The 17,887-nt window shown below is 39.4% G+C and overlaps 2 protein-coding genes across 3 annotated transcripts in view; one reads left to right on the top strand and one right to left on the bottom strand.

Annotated features, from left to right (window-relative positions):
* si:ch73-261i21.5 (zona pellucida-like domain-containing protein 1) overlaps positions 1-6,053 on the top strand; it is a 28,541-nt gene extending 22,488 nt beyond the window's left edge. Inside the window, exons 8-11 of the mRNA XM_061898028.1 lie at positions 1,543-1,714; positions 1,848-1,965; positions 2,036-2,056; positions 4,556-6,053. Coding sequence (XP_061754012.1) covers positions 1,543-1,714; positions 1,848-1,965; positions 2,036-2,056; positions 4,556-4,716 — 472 coding nt within the window. The 3' untranslated portion in view covers positions 4,717-6,053. The remainder of the gene's footprint in view (positions 1-1,542; positions 1,715-1,847; positions 1,966-2,035; positions 2,057-4,555) is intronic.
* A 1,621-nt stretch (positions 6,054-7,674) lies between these two features.
* hyou1 (hypoxia up-regulated 1) overlaps positions 7,675-17,887 on the bottom strand; it is a 42,002-nt gene continuing 31,789 nt past the window's right edge. For both annotated transcript variants that reach the window (XM_061898027.1, XM_061898026.1), the window contains exons 20-24: positions 14,862-15,118; positions 14,697-14,781; positions 12,999-13,260; positions 12,816-12,920; positions 7,675-8,363 (exon numbers count right to left, since the gene is read on the bottom strand). In XM_061898027.1, the coding sequence (XP_061754011.1) occupies positions 8,314-8,363; positions 12,816-12,920; positions 12,999-13,260; positions 14,697-14,781; positions 14,862-15,118 (759 nt within the window). In that variant the 3' untranslated portion in view covers positions 7,675-8,313. The remainder of the gene's footprint in view (positions 8,364-12,815; positions 12,921-12,998; positions 13,261-14,696; positions 14,782-14,861; positions 15,119-17,887) is intronic.

Here is a 17,887-nt window from a genome sequence, read left to right as displayed (position 1 = left end):
TTTATGATGTAGTGCAGTGTTTTTCAACCAGTGTGCCGTGAAATACAGTCTGTTGTGCCGTGGGAGATTACACAGTTTCACCTATTGAGGTTTAAATATTTTTTGCAATCTAGTAATTATAGTATGCAAATAATGTGCCATTGTTGAGTGTCGGTGCTGTCGAGAGCTCGGCAGAGTAACCATATACATGTATATATCATATCATATCAGTAGGGGGAAGCCGGTACCTAATTGCTTTGTAGATGTCAGGAACACGTTTGAGACGACGATGGTTTGTCGTGATCACAATATGCAGGTGACAGTGGGAGACAGTGTTCAGGTAAAAAGGTATTTAATGATTAAACCAAAAATAAAACAAAAGGTGAGTGGTCCTGAGAAAAGGCATTGAAGCTTAGGGAAGGTTATGCTGAATGACACTAAAACTGAATTAGCTACAAAGTAAACAAAAACAGAATGCTGGATGACAGCAAAAACTTACAGCGAGTGGAGCAGACGGGGTCCACAAAGTACATCCGTACATGACATGACAACAATGTCCACAAAAAAAAAAAATAGCAACAACTTAAATATTCTGGATTCCTAAAACAAAGCAGGTGCAAGAATAGCGCTCAAAGGAAGACATGAAACTGCAACAGGAAAAGCCACCAAAATAGGAGCGCAAGACAAGGACTTACAATGGAGCAAAGACGGCGTCCACAATATACATCCGGACATGACAATTAAAAATGTCCCCACAAAGAAGGATAAAAACAACTGAAATATTCTTGATTGCTAAAACAAAGTAGTTGTGGGAAAAATCGCTCAAATGAAGACATTCAACTGCAACAAGAAACTACCAACAAAAGAGAAAAAGCCACCAAAATAGGAGCGCAAGACAAGAACTAAAACACTACACACGGTAAAACACCAAAAAACTCAAAATAGGTCATCTACACCTACTTGGAGATAAGAACTATAGTGCTGCATGCTTGGTTGTGGTTTAAAGTCATATCCAACAATTGCGACAATGACTTTTTATTGTCTACTGAGTTTCATGTTTTGATGATTTCTGCTGGTGCTGTGCTTCGGGATTTTTTAAATGGAAAAAAATGCACCTTGGCTCAAAAAAGGTTGAAAAACACTGATGTAGTAGTGTGTGGTGTATTAATGTGCATGCTGACTCAGCGTTGTTTGTCCTGACTGACTTGCCGTAGTTGAGTTGTGTCTATTTAGCATGCTCACCAAGTGCTGTACATTGAGTGTTGATGATCCCTCTCTAGAGTGTATGCTACTGCTACTCCCAAGTCATATATAAAAGTTACTAAACGTGTGTGCTACCTCGTTATTTGAATACATAACATAGTGCATATAAAGTATATACATACAAAAAGTGTATCCTATCCTATATACATTAACTTTTGGGTGTTAAACTTTGGTGTTGTTGTAACACTTTCAAAAGACTAATAATATATTATGAGAAATATATTACACGATTAGCTGGCAAAGTGCTTTGTTGTATGAGGAAAGACGAAATATATCATGTAAATGTCTGTTCTTTTAAAGGTGTCACAACGATGGCCAGACCATAATGGGCATCAATGGAGAAGAGCAGCAAGCTCAGTTCTCCTTCGAAGCTTTTCGCTTTGTCCAGCATATGAATGCCACGCTCTCCACCTTCTACGTGCACTGTGTCACACGCCTCTGCACCAACACCTTTTGCCCCGACCTCATTCAGGTCCGTCTATATTGTGGGTGCGACACCGACATGCAGACAAATTATCTTGAAATGTTTAAAGAATAAATAAAAAATGTTTGTGTTGTCACGGCAGAAAAAAGTAACTTCTACCAATATACCCATTCCCCTGCAGAACTGCACTGCCACCAGTAACCTGAGGGGGCGCCGTAGTGTCAAAGAGGACCAGGACGCCACCGTGAGCGATATTGCCACTGTGAGCTCAGGCCCCATTACTACACGTTTAAACCAGGGTATACTTGCTGCACGAAGACATGTCAGTATTTTCGTCCGTCACAAATAACTTGAGTATTTCTCTTGCAGCTTTGGTGGCAGCAGACGAAGGTAAGTCACTTCACAAATCAAGATGGTCAGACAGAGTTTCAGTGTTCGGGTCATCAGATCATAGTAGCATTTGCCGGGAAAGAAGTCTTGGGCAGGAAATAGAAGCTAATGTTATCAAACGATTTTTCAACGATTATTCAACAACAAATTGGACAAACTCATCAACAAAAGTGGAATACTTGCGGATTGCCGATACGGATACAGAGCAAATATTTCAACGTCGATGGCAATATATCAAAATGACGTTACCAAGTTACCAAAGCACTAAATGGGAAACAGTGTGCAGCTGCATTATTGTATTTTTCGTACTATTATGAGGAACACCGATGTTCTATTTTCTCAATGAAACATCAAAGTTTTGGACTTGCTTGCTAACCTGTACTGGCTTGTGTCATTTATTGAACAAGTAGTGTCAACTTGCAGTCCTCACGTAGCTCTAATGTGTAACTGCCATCTACTGGCCACACTTATCATTACACCATGCACCAAATCGTAATCTGCACATTAGGCGCACTGTCGATTTTAAGTGTGCCTATTAGTCCAAAAATAACATTTTTATTGTTCTGACAAATGCATTGGACATAATTAATCATACTATTTTAATCAAACAATTAGAACGCTGTGGCATCAGAGGAATGGTCTTGAACTGGGCAAAAAGTTACTTAACCAACAGGAAGCAATACGTGAAGCTAGTTGCAAATACACTAACAGAGCTAGATATATCTTGCAGCGTACCTCAGGGATCAATACTGGGACCAAAATTGTTTATTCTTTATTTAAACAACATTTGTAAAGTGTCATGATCCATTGACTGGATCATGTTTTGTTTGGTTAAAGACTACCTTAGTTCTTTTTCAGCACCCCTGGGTTTGTGTTTTCTTGGTTGCCATGGGTGCTGTTATTTTCACCTGCCTCTGATTAGTGTTTGGGACACTCACCTGCTCCCGGGCACTAATCAGAAAGCTATTTATTCCTGCTTTTCGCTGCACTCAGTCTGGCTGTGTTGTTTGCGCTATGCAACAAGTTACGTGGGTATACTCTTTGATTCCTGATTCTATGCTAAGCTTTCCCATTAGCTTTTTCCTTAGTTTCCCGTGCAATCGGCACACTTTTCTGTATTTTGCCAGACTAATAAAAAATAAATCATTTTCCTAACTGCTCGCTGCCTGAGGAGTTCTGTCTGCATCTTGGGGAAACAATAATATAGTTACAAAGGACTTAGTAAGTATTATTTGCAGACGACAGTACCGCGTTTTGTTCAGGAGAGAACACACAGAAGTTAATACAAATAATAACAGAAGAAATGAACAAATTAAAAAAGATGGTTTGACAAAATCAGACTGTATGAATCTCAGTAAAACAAAAATAATGCTAGTCGGTAACAGTAGAAGGGAATGTCAAACACAAATACACGGAGTAAAGGGTTGGATAAATAGATTTTTGGGATGTGATGATAAATAAAATTAACTGGAAATAAATATTTTCATAATGAATAAATCAAAATGTTTTGGACCAAAAATCATTGCATATTCTCTACTGCACAATAGTGTTACCATATCTGTGTTATTGTAAATACATTTTACATTTTTGATTGATTGAATGAAACTTTTATTAGTAGATTGCACAGTGCAGTACATATTCCATAAAGTTGACCACTAAATAGTAACACACGATTACGTTTTTTAACTTGTTTAAGTAATCAATTCGTGGTCAAATTCACTAACAGTTTTACGAAAAATCTCAATCAGAATAATACATAATGATGGATACAGAGAACATACAAACCCTTTATTTAGTGAACCATAAACACGGAAACTCAATGTGTTGGTGCATTTGCAAACAGCTAAAATCACGTACAAAGCAAACTATAACCTGCTACCCAAGAATGTATAACAATTCTTCTCAACAAAAGAGGAGAAATACACCCTTGGAGGAAAATCCAACTTAAAACAGTATTTTAGTCATGTCATTTACAAAAGGTAAACATGGTGGGCTATAAGCTACTAGGACTTAGCTGCGACATAAATAGCATACAGGCTAAGTAAACGTAATAATGTCCTTAATTAAATATACTGCAGTGTAAAACATATGTCAATACAAAACATTAAAACAAATAATAGTTGCATATTGAATGTACAAAGTCTCCAAGGGAGAAGAGTATTAGAAAGTATCCAGCAACAAAAATGTACAGATCGTTCAACTTCCTGCGTCATACCCTTAATTTAATAAATTATTGTGACAACTAAATTGCCAAAACATAAACCAGCAGTCTACTTCTTTAAAGGCTTAACAATCTGCCATACGGGAAGTGTTTTATTGATCAAACCTTTTCTAACATTCCACACTACAAAATAATATGTTCTATGATTTGTGCTGATTTCGTATTGGAATAATATTGGTCGGCGAACACTCAAGGGTCCAATATCCATATTGAATTGAAAGTGACAAAGTATTTTTTAAGAAGCATTTCTAATACTTTCTCTGGAATTGTCTTACCAGGTGTTCATCAGCCTCTTGTGAACGACACCATGCTGGCGGTGTCAGTCGCAGCAGCCATCGTTGGAATTGTCTGCCTTGCTTTGGCTGTGTTTGTTACTTTCCGAACAAACAAGTCAAAAGGGAACTTGAACAATACAATTTGTTTCAACCAAAAGCCATAAGAGATTGACACTGTTTTGTTGATTTAAGTCACATTATGACTGAGGTGTAAAGTTATTAACAGTACTTCTGACATTTTAAAAACATGTTGAATGTAGGGAGTGAATTTTTCATTCCCCTCCCACAGCCGTATTTGTATGTAATTTTATAAAAAAAATAAAAATAAAGGGGTCCTGTGTGGAAGTTCTAGAAGCATATTTCTAATAATTTCACAACTGGTCCATTTCTATATTGAACACACTTTCTTGTGGTCTACATAACATGTAATGGAGGCGCTTTGGTCAACATTTTGCATGGATTGTTTTCAAGACAGTCTTCAAATTGTTTTCAGACCGTCTCTTCAAGATGCACCGCTTTGTGAGTGGTCTTACAGTCATGGTCAAAAGTTTACATACGCTTGTAAAGACATCACATGGACAAAGACAAGACCTTCTGGAGGAATGTTCTCTTGGCAGATGCAACAAAAATTGAACGGTTTGGCCACAATACCCAGCAATATGTTTGGAGGAGAAAAGGTGGGGCCTTTGTGGTAGTATTATGCTCTGGGCCTGTTTTGCTGCCAATGGAACTGGTGCTTTACAGAGAGTAAATGGGACAATGAAAAAGGAGGATTACCTCCAAATTCTTCAGGACAACCTAAAATCATCAGCCCGGAGGTTGGGTCTTGGGTGCAGTTGAGTGTTCCAACAGGACAATGACCCAAACACACGTCAAAAGTGATAAAGGAATGGCTAAATCAGGCTCGAATTAAAGTTTTAGAACGGCCATCCCAGAGTCCTGACTTAAACGTGTGGACAATGCTGAAGAAACAAGTCCATGTCGTAAAACCAACAAATGTTGCTGAACTGCACCAATTTTGTCAAGAGGAGTGGTCAAAATTTAAACCAGAAGCTTGTGGATGGCTACCAAAAGCACCTTATCGCAGTGAAACTTGCCAAGGGACATGTAACCAAATATTAACATTGCTGTATGTATAATTTTAACCCAGCAGATTTGGTCACATTTAAAGTAGACCCATAACAAATTCATAAAAGAACCAAACTTCATGTTTTTTGTGACCAACAAGTATGTGCTCCAATCACTATCACAAAAAAATAAAGAGTTGCACAAAGTATTGGAACCTCAAGACAGCCATGACATTATGTTCTTTACAAGTGTATGTAAACTTTTGACCACGACTGTACATGTCAAAAGTCATCCTTCAAGCCAAGCCCCCTTCCACCGATTCTCTACTCTGTTAGCCATGTTGTAGTTTTATTTGGTCCGTGGTTCAATTTGAAACGACGATGTACATCCATGCAAGAATATTGAAATGCAATTATATTTGACCCTGTTAGTACCTCGTTGGTTTTCTATTTTCACTTTGAAATACACCCCAATAGGGTTCAGATAATTTAGAAAATGTTTTTCTATATAGACATTCTGACAAAGTTACGTTTGTGTCAAAATATTTTGGGTTTTTTGTTGTTATAATCTAAATTATGCAACCAAGTAATTTCCTCTGATTAATAATTACAAACAAAATTCACAAGCATCTTTTTTTTTTTTTTTTAAGTTTCACAGTACTAACTGAAAGTTGAAACAAAAACTAACATGTGACTTAACACCTATGAACATACCCTTTATAGGTCTCTCAGACCTTAAGCGTTAACCAAATCCAAGGATGCCTTGAGTTTCAAATGCAAGTGGCAGTTGTAATTTGACGTAACTGGAAATATTTTGCAAAAATATGACAAGTGATGTTGATGACATGTCTGCAGTTATACAAATGACACCTTTGGATCGCTCAATCATGTTGAAAAAAAGCGTCCGACCATGTATGTCGACGTCAGATATTCAGGCACTTTTTACCTCGACTGAAGGAAAGTACCATATTTTTCGGACTATAAGTCGCAGTTTTTTTTCATAGTTTGGCCAGGAGTGCAACTTATACTCAGGAGCGACTTATGTGAAATTATTAACAAATTACCGTAAAATACAAACTAATTGTAAGCTCATTCACGTAAGAGACTAGACGTAAAAGATTTCATGGGATTTAGCGATTAGGAGTGACAGATTGTTTGGTAAACGTATAGCATGTTCTATATGTTATAGTTATTTGAATGACTCTTACCATAATATGTTATGTCAACATACCAGGCACGTTCTCAGTTGGTCATTTATGCATCATATAACGTACACTTATTCAGCCTGTTGTTCACTATTCTTTATTTATTTTAAACTGCCTTTCAAATGTCTATTGTTGGTGTTGGGTTTTATCAAATAAATTTCCCCAAAAAATGTGACTTATACTCCAGTGCGCCTTATATGTTTTTTTCCTTTTTTACTATGCATTTTCGGCAGGTGCGACTTATACTCCGGAACGACTTATACTCGAAAAATTCGGTATATTTCAATGAGAAATATTTCCACAACAAGCAATGAATGCAGTTTGTGTTAATCTTTATTTAACCAAGTATGAATGAAACTCCCATGAACAATGTAGTCATGTAATACACAAATGCTTTAAAAGTATTTCCCTCTTTAGTTTTTAAAGCAAGCCATTAGAATCCATTTGATCCACTCTAAGAGTAGTATTTGCTGTTGTAGCACTGAATTGCTATTTTAAAGTTAGAGCTAAAATAATAGGACACTCAAGGAGCAGTGAGCGATCATTTGAGGAACACCGTAAGTACAAGTGCAGACGTAGTTTCAATACATTGAAATTCTCAGAGCAATCAATTGATCGCAACTGGACAATCATTGAAGGGTCTGAGAATACCATGACCTGAATGATTGAGAGCATGTTCATAGACAAAATACACTAAAATGTTCCTGACTGCATATAAGAGCAGTACAAAGTGGTTATCAAAATTGGCAACACGGCTTCTTCCGCTATCAGTCATCTACAAGCATGTAATATCTTCTTGCTTACAGACAAGTTTGTCAATCACTCGAGTTAGAAATATCCATCAAATGCGTTTTTTCATGTGGTTTACAAGCTCCATTTATTTGAATTTGAAAAGCAAGGAGAACAGGAAAAGCAACAACCCATCACTTGGCTTTAATAAACCATGTGCCAACAACCTTGGATGTTAATGTTTTGACATGATGTTTGACAATTGCTAATGAATTAAAAAAAAGGAGTGATGGATGCTCATATACTCTGGTGAAAAGCATTTTTTTTCTTCTTGAGGAAAACAAAGACAGAAATCGGATGTCACAAGTCATTCAAAGGGGATGGGGATATGGACAAAAATACAGTGCAGAGGACAATCCTCCCCAAAATAAAAATAAAAAAATACATTTAACATAATTATCAAGTAATTTCTGTTGTAAAAGACAAAGTGGAGAAACAAAGGGCCAAGACAAATAATCTTCAATATGGATGAAAATACAGCGCAGAGGACAACCCCGCCAAAATACAAAAGAAAAAAGAAACTTCTCATTTAACATCTTCATCATTGTATGACAAGAGTTCAACGCGTGAGGATAAGAAGGGAAGACCAATAATCTCCAAACAAACCCTTCCGTTTCCAGCTGTTAAACACATTGACATCAGAAAAAACATTTACACAGTCAATAAATATTATGGTTAGTTATTATCCCAGTTGAAGTTGTTACAATTCATCTTCTATGCGGTTCTCGGGGTTGGATTTTTCTGTTGTTTCTGGGAAGACAGAAGAAAAACATGATGAAAAAATAAATGTGATAATAGCATTTAAGCTAATTTTTATAGATCTAGAACATCCCCTCCTATGGGCTCATCAGTCATAGGTGGGGCCGAAGGGGCTGGGCGCAATGTGAGGTGGGTGGCAGTCAGATCCTCTCTTGCAAAAGCTTGTTCGGGGTTACCTCTCTAGTGGGGCGGGAGACTGAGCTGGTGCATAAGTTTGAGAATATTACGGCTCACCTAAATCGGGCCTAGCTCGACACTTGGCAAAGACTATGAAAACAGAACTCTCAAAAGGGGTTGGATCTTTTTCCACACGCTTTAACCCGGTGGAAGATAGGGTAGTCTCCCTCCACCTTCGTGTGGCTAAACAGAAGTTTAAGGCCATGTCCACACGAACATGGATACTTAATGGACTCATACTTACCTCTGCGTTTAGGCCTCTTGACAACACGCATTCTTTTGTCCTTATAAACACAGATTTTTTTCCAAATGCTGGCTAAGGTGCAGAGTTCCAAAATTCTCAGCTCAGCCTCAACGCATGCATGTACACGGCTCCAACAGAGACTGCGACTATTCTGATGGCGTCACGGTTGTGCCCTGTCATTTTCACAGCTCTACAACACTCCCTTGCTGCTTTTAAACACAACATAAGACTTACTGTATGTTTGAATGTATTTTCATTTAACATTAATAAAAAAGCACATCAAAATGTGCTGTGCGACTCTCCCGCCAACTCCAATGAGAGTCAGCTGTTTTGGATACGATTGTGTCGGGCCTCCAGCTGATGAGACTTTGACAAGCATTGTAACGCGCCCGAGTAATTAATAAAAAACATGAAGAATCCTTCCCCCTTGGTAGTGTGTACTGATGTTAGAGACAATGTACGATTCTTTGCACACATATCACTATATTAATGGCTAAATGTGTTATAATTCAAGAGTTTTGCAGCGGCACACGCACAACCATGCGCTTTAGCCACTTAAACATTCGGGTTAGTGTGCGCTGATTATAGAAATAATGTACACTTCACTGCACTTAAAATGTATAATCATGTTGCTGATTAAACGTGTTATAATTCCACAAGTGTTAATAATGTTCCCAGGGCTCTGCGTAAGTGCAGTAAAGATAATATAATATACATGACAGTGTATGCCGAATACAACAACATAAAGATGTAACAGAGGTGGAATTCCACCAAGTCAGCTGTGGGTGCTTTGGCAGGCTTATGATTAGACAAAATGTGCATGACAACAAGTGAATGTGTTTGTGTGTGTAGACAGTTTTGAAATTGCACTTGTGTGGATGGAGATTGTTTTTGAAACCATCCGTGTGGATATGGCCTAAATTACCCACTACTACCCCCCCCCCCCCCTTTTTTTTTTTTCTAGATGTAGAGGAAGTAGTGTGGGGGAGCACTCCACACTGGTGATGCCCTTGTTCTCCTAGGGACTTTAACACACATGTTAGCGATGACAATGAAACCTGGAGAGGCATAATTGGGAGGAGGCGGCCCCGCTTGTCTGAACCCGAGCACTGTTTCTTTATCAGACTTCTGTGCTAATCACAGATCGATCAAAACAAACGTCATGTATAACCAAAAGAATGTTGTGGTTGTGTCGTCGAAAATGCGGTAATATGTCTTGAACACTCGTGTAATGAGAAGACAGTCAACCAATCACCACCTGGCTCTGACAGTGGAGAAAAAGCTAGTCTTACCTAAAAAATTCCCAAAACCACATCATGCATGACATAAGGGTAATCCCAGAAACTGTTGGTAGACACCAGCGGTAAGGGATGCTGTCAAGCTGAAGGAGGAGACCTTTTTGGCCGATGCTACTCTGGAAGCATTTTACAGGTCCCGGCTGGATATCGAGGCAAAAACTGGGACTTGGTTGGAGTTTGGTGAAGCCATGAATAACAACTTCCAGAGAGCTTCAAAGAGATTCCTGAAAGATTGCCATCCAAAGAGGGGGGAAGCGTTGCATAGCCAACACTAAGTACAGTTTAGATACCGTCCACCTAACCTCGACTTGAGATGCTAAGGACTAGTGGAAGTAATACTTTGATGACCTACTCAATTACAGAAACAACATTTAAAAGAAGAAGCAGTGCCTGGGAACTCAAAGGAGGGATCTCTAATTTAAAGTGCAGAATCTGCCGAGGCGGTCAAAAAGATCCTAGGCGGAAGACAAGATCCACCTGTAAAATCCTCAATGCCCAGGATGCTGCCGGGCTGGCTTTGCTGACACAACTCTGCAGCATCGTGTGGACATCAGGGGAAGTGCCCCTGGATTGGCGGACTGGGGTAGTGGTTCACCTTTTTAAGAAGGGGGACTGGAAGGTGTGTTCAAACTCTCACGGGTTCGCAGAAGAGTGTGAAGCGGCTGGGATGAGAATTCAAACCTCCAAATCCGGGTACCTGGTTCTTACCTGGATTGGAATGCCATCTCCGGGTCGGGGATTAGATCATGTATCAAGTGGAATGACCTTGGGGTCTAATAAAAACAAGGCCTTAACAAGAATGAATCATGAGGTCTACAGGGGCTTCTACAGTGATGCAGACTACGCATCAGTGGCAAAGAGGGAGCCGGACCGAAAGACAAAACTCTTGAAATTATCAGTCCCTCTATGTTCCTCCCCTCGCCCATGGTCATGAGCTCTGGGTAATGCCCAAAAGGAAAATGGCTGAAATGGGTGGCTGGGTTTTCCCTTAGAGGAGGGGTCGGCAACCTTTACCACTCAAAGAGCTATTTTGACCCGTTTCACAAAATAAAGAAAACAATGGGAGCCGCAAAACTCTTTTGAAATTTATAATTAAATAAAATTGCATACAGAGATTTTTTTTGCTTTGTGCTATGTACAAACCAGGGGTCTCAGACAAGCGAACCTTAATATGAAAATTTAATGTTAGTGCTACCCGCTTGTTTTGTATGACTACCGCTTAACAGCATCACACTTACTAACGCTCTCAATTTTTCCGGGAGACTTACGAATTTAAGAGCAACAATATTCTCAAAAGTCTACTGATTTTCAACCATTCAACAATAATAAAGGCGTGCCATGAGGGCACTGCCTTTAACGCCCTCTACAACTTGTACAAACAGCTTGCCAGCCCAGTCACATGTTGCATGTGGCTTCTGCAGACACATGTACGTGACTGCAAGACATATTTGATCAACAGCCATACAGGTCACACTGACGGTGCCTGTTTAAACAACTTAAACACTGTTACAATTATGCGCCACACTGTGAACCCACACTAAACAAGAATCCATCCATCCATTTTCTACCACTTTTTTCCTTTTGGGGTCGCGGGGTGCGCTGGCGCCTATCTCAGCTACAATCGGGCAGAAGGCGGGGTACACCCTGGACAAGTCGCCACCTCATCGCAGGGTCTAAAGAAGAATGACAAACACATTTCGGGAGAACATCTGCACTGTAACACAACATAAACACAACAGAACAAATACCCATAATCCCATGCATCCTTAACTCATCCGGGCAACGTTATACACCCCCGCTACCACCAAACCCCCCCTCTGTTTGTCGGTTGAGGTGGGCGGGGTTTGGGGTTTAATGTAACCCGGAATAGTTACCCAGAATCCCATGCATCCCTAACTATTCCTGGTTACATTAAACCCCCAACCCCGCCCACCTCAACCGACAAACAGAGGGGGGGGTTTGGTGGTAGCGGGGGTGTATAATGTTGCCCGGACGAGTTAAGGATGCATGGGATTCTGGGTATTTGTTCTGTTGTGTTTATGTTGTGTTATAGTGCGGATGTTCTCCCCAAATGTGTTTGTCATTCTTGTTTGGTGTGGGTTCACAGTGTGGCGCATTTTGATAAGAGTGTCAAAGTTGTTTATATCACAACCCTCAGTGTAACCTGTATGGCTGTTGAGCAAGTATGCCTTGCAGTCGCTTACGTGTGTTTGTCAAAGTCACATATTACATGTGACCGGGCGGTGTGCAGATAGTAAGATAGTATGGTGATAAAGCGGATACGACGACATGTTTTAGAGGATGTTAAAGGCATTTCCACCCTGGCACGCACTCAGTATTGTTGTCCAGGTTTGAATCTGAGAATATTTACCTCGAGCTATTTCCGGGAGAGGCACTGATATTTAGAAATCTCCCGGAAAATCGGGGGGTCAGCAAGTATGCAGCTGAGCCACATCAGAGTGATCAAAAAGCCACTTGCGGCTCCGGAGCCGCGGGTTGCCGACCCCTACCTTAGAGATAGATGTGGGGTGAGAAGTGTACATCAAAGGACACTTATCTTTTAAGTAACCAAAGGCAAAGTTTATCAAGGAAAAAAACCTTAGTTTACTGATACAATTTTAGTTTTAGGATGGAGATATATATATATTGTTTTTTTTTTCTTGATGTTATCTCATTGACAAGATTAGTAGTTCATATGTAGTGTTTGATTGAAGTTCAACGCACCTGTAGTCGTTTCATCTATGAGCAGTGATTGGCGATCCGATTCTGTCTGAGATGAGTGTTCCTTTGTGGGCGGGGGATTGTCTGACTGCTCATCTTCAACATTTTCTGGATTTGAAAAGGTACAGCAATTTGTAGGTTAGGAAGCACTTAAGGTGTTATTACAAAAAAAAATTCAAGACACACCAGTCTTTCTTTCTTTGCTTTCCTCTTTGGAAGGGATGTCTTTTTCTTCGGTGGTGGCGTTGGGCTTGCTGCTTTTATCAGAGCTGGTTGTATTTTTGGCCTTGGCTTTAGACTTTGGCTTGGCAAACTTTGCCTTGTTGAGCAGATAGTTAACTTCTCTGTCCAGCAGCACAAGTTTTGCTTCAATTTCTTTGGAGAGAAGTATTGGACGCTCTTTTGGAGAACGTTTCTCTTGTTCGGCTGTAGTCTCATTTCTCCATGTCTGTAATGGACAGATCATGTTACTAAAAATCCCCAATTCATATCCAAACCGCGATTCTTATTTCTTTACGACTTTAAAAAGGAGCCATATGTAAGAATTGCATGTCAAGTTATCATTAAATGGCCGATATGTCAAAAGGCATTAATAAATCCTGTTCTTTTCGAATACTTCTATAACCAATAACAGTAGTTCAGCCGGGATATGCTCATTTCAAAATTAGATTTACAGCCCGGAAATCTTGCATTTCGATGTCCCGCCCTCCACCATTTTAAAAAATGACAAAGTCTGTGTGTTCTTTGTTTAGCTACTGCCACTGGTAAAGTTACTAAACATGTCATACCTTAGTAAATCTAAAAGGCCATGTAACGATTCTCAACTTATTCATGACAAAGCCAGGAACAAAACGAGGATTTGTATCAGAGAGGCCTTTGAAAGATGGAGACGATTGAAGGCGGAGAAGATTTTTTCATCTGACGCCAAAATTATTATGTGTAATAAATGGAAATGGACATTTGGTATGTAAACTATATTGTCCAATACAGTCCAATAAGTGATCTTGTCTAACAAAGCTAGTATGTTCGTGCAACAAATGCTTAGCATGCTAGCCCTGTCATGCCATGTCCCTCCCTCCTGTTAAACATAGGTTGGCTCATAGAATCGCACTGCACTGAAAGATGGTGATGTGCATTAATGGAAGAGAATGCAGTGCGTCAGGTTGGATGCAACATGGAGTTATGCTGAACGAAATGAGGCGGTAATTTTACTGTTGGCCTTGGCTTGCCAACAAAGTAGGCCTATGTGATATATATTGTTGTATACATAATTTGATGGTGGTCCGTGCGATCAAACTACACATTTTAGTAGGGTAATGCCAACAATCTAACTTTACAATTACATTTGGCTAATAGACATTAGTAAAATGTGCCATTATTACTTAGTTAACCTTATTGCAAGAAGCATAAACAAGAGACAAGGGAAACCTACAGCGCAGGACTAGCTGCTTGCCATTTAAAGTTCCTTGGACTAGCCCAGTCAATCGAGCTAGATTCAGATGCGTATCTGGCAACCTCAGTCAGTGACAGGGGGAGGGGACTAAATAATTTTGACAGTGATTGCAGTATCATTTCTGGCCAGATTCTTACATATGGCTCCTTTAAATCGATTCAAAGTTTTCAAAAATGTATTTTTAAGAAGATATTCTTCAAGCCATCTCCGCACTTACTACTACCTGCACGTATACGTCGGCAGTTAAAAGTAGCTTTTGTAACCTGTGACCTGTTTTGTAAAAGGTACAACAATAGTTTGGAATAAAAAATAAATTCTGAATTCGAATGTCACTTTGAATTGAATTGGGATTTGCACGATTCACATCACTCAAATGTTTAATATTTCAAATATACAATTAAATGAATAAAATGACACTTCTCACCACCTACCATGGTCTCATTGATCAATTTTTCCAACATATTAAGCTCAACTTCAGTAAAAATCTGGTCATCTTCTGGAATTAGTCTTGCGCTCCTTTAAAATAATGAAAAGCATTTCAGTACAAAGAAAACAGGAAAAAAAAACATCACAAGGCTTTAGATTCCAATACTCACTTCAGAAAGAAGTTGGAGGTGTTGAGCATGGTGTCCAGAGCCGAAAGTCGGTCAGGCCACTTTCGTCGCTCCTCCACTCTAAAGAACATGTCCTTGCACATAGTTTTGAGCACAGAAAGCTTCTCCTTCAGTTGCTTGGTGGTGGCAGAGTAGCCATCATCGTCCATCCAAACTGACGCTTCACTCAGTTTGGAAGATATCTGTTCCCTCTCCTCTTCTGTCACCACTAGCTGGTAATCGTCCTGGTATAACTTGTCCTGGAAAAAGAATGTTTGCACTTTTAAAAAGGATGCTTCCTTGAGGTCACGTATATTAGCCCAGAAGTTTTCTAATATAGTTACTGTTTCCCCTTTGAGGTTATGGTATCTGAAAGCACTCCAGGGGTACTAAATACATTTGTCAATGTATTTAAGAATGCACACCAGACAACACTATCACAATTACAAAAAAGGGCACTGGAAGTTGATATTTTTTTTAATGCACATATTTTTTTAAACTAATTATTTGTTTACAATTTGAATTATTAATGTATCTTTATTAAAAAATGTTTAAAATTAGCCACTAACAACTCAATGTGATGCGACAAGCGCTGTGTTTTACATCTTTTTTTCTAATGAAAAATGCCTCTCTCTGGTTAAAGCGTATTTCGCTAAATAATATATATTCAGGTATTTCACTGAAAACAGGTTGAGAACCACTGTGCTCGCCTATATTTCCATTTAGATATTACCTTACACTAGGGGTGTAACGGTACTTGTATTCAATCCAAGAACTGGAGCCTATCCCACAGGACATATGAAGATAAACATTTACACTCACACTTATTGGCAATTTATGGTCTGATTTACTAAGATCCAAATAACATGCGCTAGACAGCATATGCAAAAAATTAAATAGCGTATAATATGAGTTGGTATGTTGCATGTGATGAAAAAATGGGCGGATCTGGTAACAAATGAAGGAAGACTTAATTCCCAAAAAAAACAGCAGGGTTTCCATCGTCTGGCGGTGGTTCGGCTTAAAGTGGGAATATGTCGAACAGACAACCGTAATAAGTCAAGCATGCGGTACAAGCGTTACTATAAAAAGTAGCATTACTGCTAATATGTAGCATCATTTGAAAAGTCCCTCACTAGAGAATGAAGAGAATTTCATAACCGTAGTAACATACCACATAGTGAAGGACGAATACTATTTGATTTCCTATTATGCAGCTCATTTTTATTTGACCCTTAAAATGTCTCTGACAATCTTGCACTTTATGTTTTGAAAATGACTTGAATGTTTTTGCCATTGCTTAATAACTTTAATAAATACACTTTTGGTCAATAGTTGTGATTTCCCCTCTCTGTATGAAAGTTTAAAAGTAGCATATATGAATGCAGTATGAAGAAGAATGTTTTAGAGTACACACATTTAATCATCATACTGCTGATTATACTGTGATTATATGCATCAAGTGTTCATTCAAAGCCAAGGCAAAATATTGTAATATGTATCGTATATCGCGATATTAAAAAAAGGCAATATCGCCCAGCCCTAATTCAATCCCCTGATGAATTTATAAGTTTACTCGCTTATGAAGATATGGAGTCCACAATTAGCTAGCAAACTCTCCACAGACAGTTACTGTATGAGCCTATACAGAAAATAAATTAGTCCTGTCTCTTTAAGAAAGGACTCCTCATCTCAACTTGTTAGGACACTTGTCACACAGTATCTTCCATTAAACCTCTCTACTACCATGGGCAAGAACAAAAAGCTGTCCAAGGACCACTGGAGAACTGCGTGAGACTGGAATGGACTAGAAGAACATCAAAAGAAGCTACTTTGAGAAAGAGACCACTAATGGTGTAATTATTCATTAATTGTACAGATGATCATGGGGTAAAGATCCATCCATCCATTTTCTACCGCTTATTCCCTTTGGGGTCGCGGGGGGGGCTGGTGCCTATCTCAGCTAAAATCGGGCAGAAGGAAGCGTACACCCTGGACAAGTCGCCACCCGATCGCAGGGCCAACATAGATACAGACAACATTCACACTCACATTTACACACTAGAGCCAATTTAGTGATGCCAATCAACCTATCCCCAGGTGCATGTCTTTGGAAGTGGGAGGAAGCCGGAGTACCTGGAGGGAACCCACGCAGTCACGGGGAGGACATGCAAACTCCACACAGAAAGATCCCGAGCCCGGGATTGAACCCAGAACCTTCGTATTGTGAGGCAGACGCTCTAACCCCTTTTCTACCGTGCTACCCTGGGGTAAAGATGATTGTGGAAAAACGGAGGGAAAAGCCCAGAATAACAAAGGAGGAGTAGGTTGATGATCAAGGGATTTAGGAGCAAAGTCCCCAAGAAAATAATTAATAGCACACTGTTGTAATGGACTGAGATATTGCAGTGCCCACAAAGTACCCTTGCTCAAGAAGTCACCTTTGAAATTTGAGAATCAATACATGATAACTCAGATAAGACTTGGAAGAATGTGATGTGGTCAGATGAGACTAAAAACTTATTTGGTATCAAGATGACTCATCTTGTTTGGAGGCAGAAAAAAGCTTAAAGGCTTACTGAAACCCACTACTACTGACCACACAGTCTGATAGTTTATATATCAATGATGAAATATTAACATTGCAACACATGCCAATACGGCCGGTTTAGTTTACTAAATTACAATTTTAAATTTCCCGCGGAGTTTCCTGTTGAAAACGTCGCGGAATGATGACGCGTGTTTGTGACGTTATTGGTTGGAGGGGACATATTAGCCAGCACCACGTGCGGCTAAAAGTCGTCTCTTCTCAATTACACAGTATTTTGGACATCTGTGTTGCTCAATCTTTTGCAATTTGTTCAATTAATAATGGAGAAGTCAAAGTAGAAAGATGGAGGTGGGAAGCTTTAGCCTTTAGCCGCATAAACACACAGTGTTTCCTTGTTTAAAATTCCCGGAGGTGAAGCTTTAATATGGATCAGAGCGGTCAAGCGGACATGGTTCCCGACCACTTGTCAACCGGCAGA

The sequence above is a fragment of the Nerophis ophidion genome, linkage group LG04 (assembly GCF_033978795.1).
Source record: "Nerophis ophidion isolate RoL-2023_Sa linkage group LG04, RoL_Noph_v1.0, whole genome shotgun sequence".
NCBI lineage: Eukaryota > Metazoa > Chordata > Actinopteri > Syngnathiformes > Syngnathidae > Nerophis > Nerophis ophidion.
Note: the sequence above shows the minus strand (reverse complement) of the source record. Positions and strands in the feature narration are given on the sequence as shown.